This window comes from Monoraphidium neglectum, assembly GCF_000611645.1.
Source record: "Monoraphidium neglectum strain SAG 48.87 unplaced genomic scaffold scaffold02249, whole genome shotgun sequence".
Taxonomy (NCBI): Eukaryota; Viridiplantae; Chlorophyta; class Chlorophyceae; order Sphaeropleales; family Selenastraceae; genus Monoraphidium; species Monoraphidium neglectum.
Genome location: NW_014011379.1, coordinates 6,231 through 8,355, shown reverse-complemented (window position 1 = coordinate 8,355; position 2,125 = coordinate 6,231). Strand labels below are relative to the sequence as shown.

General features: G+C 64.1%; 1 protein-coding gene across 1 annotated transcript in view; it reads left to right on the top strand.

Annotated features, from left to right (window-relative positions):
- Positions 1-2,125, top strand: part of MNEG_10271 (hypothetical protein) — a gene marked incomplete at both ends in the record, with an annotated part of 3,957 nt that overhangs the window by 943 nt on the left and 889 nt on the right. Inside the window, 4 exons of the mRNA XM_014041257.1 lie at positions 460-759; positions 1,017-1,073; positions 1,278-1,424; positions 1,941-2,063. Of these exons, the coding sequence (XP_013896711.1) occupies positions 460-759; positions 1,017-1,073; positions 1,278-1,424; positions 1,941-2,063 (627 nt within the window). The remainder of the gene's footprint in view (positions 1-459; positions 760-1,016; positions 1,074-1,277; positions 1,425-1,940; positions 2,064-2,125) is intronic.

The window sequence follows — 2,125 nt, the reverse complement described above, 5'->3', positions numbered from 1 at the left end:
GTGCGTGCGTGTGTGTGTGTGTACGGTGTGTGTGAGAGAGAGAGAGTGTGCGTGCGCCCATGTTGTTTTGGTGGTGGGCATGACAAGCGGTCAGTCATGGGCCCATGAATGGCGCAGCGGCGCCTGCATGCAGATTGGTGCACGCGTGCGTGCATGCGTGCGTGCGTGGGTGTATCTGCACAATGCGAGCGCTCGTTGGGGGCAGGGGGTAGGGGTGGTGGCGGGCGGGTGCGTATGGAGGATGAGACGCCAGTGGCTCACACTGTACCGTGTGAGTCAAGCAGCCTGGTTGGGGCTTTGAGTGATTGCCAGGCCTCGTAGCAGCAAATGGTGGGACGTCCCAGGGTGCTTTTCGACGGTGTTCGCGCGAACGGGGCCGACATCGCCGCTTAACCCGTAATCTGATTCATCTTGACCATGTTTGACCGCGTTTGACCGTGTTTGACCGCCCCCACGCAGGAGGGCGCCGACCCCGCGGCCGTCGACCCCGACTCGCGCCGCACGGCGCTGCACCACGCTGCCATCGGAGGCAGCGCCCGCTGCGCCGCCGCGCTGCTCACCCACCGCGGCGGCGACGCCTGGCGCCTCGTCGACGCCCGCACCGCCGGCGGCTTCGCGCCGCTGCACTTTGCCGCGCTCTACGGCTATGCGCCCGTCGCGCGCGTGCTGATCGCGGCGGGGGCGCGCGTCATGCTGCCGACGAGCAACCAGGACGGGCTGGGTGACCTGCGGACTGTCGTGTGCGGCAGCACGCCGCTGGTGAGTCATGCCAGGCCGACCGACGCCCGGCCGAGCGGCGCCGGCCGCTCGCAATGAATCGAATGCCGGAGGGGAAGCCCGTTGATGCAACTCGGGCACCGCACCTTGAATCTGGGCCGGGCCGACCGCTGGCCCTCCCCTATTCCAAGCGAGTACGAAAACCATCAGCACGCTTTTTCCTGCAACGCGCATGCGCGCTGCCAACGCAATGTGCACAACGTGTCAACACGCCCACCCTTCCCCTGGCCCGCCTGCAGCACTTGGCGGCCCTGCGGGGTCACCTGAGTGTCACCACGGCCCTCCTGGAGTGCTACGTGAGTGCAGCATCATGTGGAAACCGACATATATCATACGTCCGCATTAGTGTGCATGTACACACACATACATATACACACATATGCTTACACACATGCGCATCCAGGCACTTGTGTGGCATGAAGCCTATGAAAACACCGCCAAAGTCAAACCACAACATAATAGCAACCCTAACATTCTAACCCAACAACGAATCTCAACAGGCCAACCAGCTGCACCAGCAGCTCGTCCTGGGGGGGGCCGCGGCCGCTGCTGCTGCGGGCGCCGGCGCGTCGCGCCTGCCTTGGGAGGGAGACGTCTACCTTGACCCGCGGTTGGCGCTGGACTCGCGCGGAAAGACGGCCTGGGAGGTGAGTGTGTGTGTGTGTGTGTGTGTGTGTGTGTGTGTGTGTGTGTGTGTGTGTGTGTGCTGTTTGTGTACTTGTGTGCGTACGTGTGTGCTGCCTTGGGGGGGCAGACGCCTACCTGGATCCACGGTTGGCGCTGGATTCGCGCGGCAAGACGGCGTGGGAGGTGGGGAGGGCCTCTGGGGGACGTGTGTGCGTGCGTGTGTGTGTGTGTGCGTGTTGGGGCGTGTTACAGCATCATTAATGCAAACCCTTTGAGTTGTGGAGTGCAGTGACAGGAGGAGGTGAGTCAGCGTCGTGCGCACCCCCTCCTCTCACGGCACCACCCAAGACTCTTCACCATCTCCATGGACACACCTGTTGCCTGGAGCGTCCGAATCAAGATGCATTTAATTCCATGTTCCGTCGAAAACCCTGATGTGGCGGCCACCCTGAGCCCTGACTGGCGATGCACGGAGGCTCTCATGCATGGGTCCCCCCAGATCACCAACAGCTGTCGTTTTGAACGCCCCCTCCCAGATCGCCGAGGCCTGCGGCCACGGCCCACAGCTCGGGGCCCTGCTGGACCCTCTGGTGCCCATCCGCCGCCCCCTGGCCCGAGCCGGCGCCAATATCCCGCGCTCCAACATCACAAGCCTTCAGGTGCGGCCGCCCCCTGACCCCCAAACCCCTAGCTACAACCCCCAGCGCGGCCCCCGCGCCCC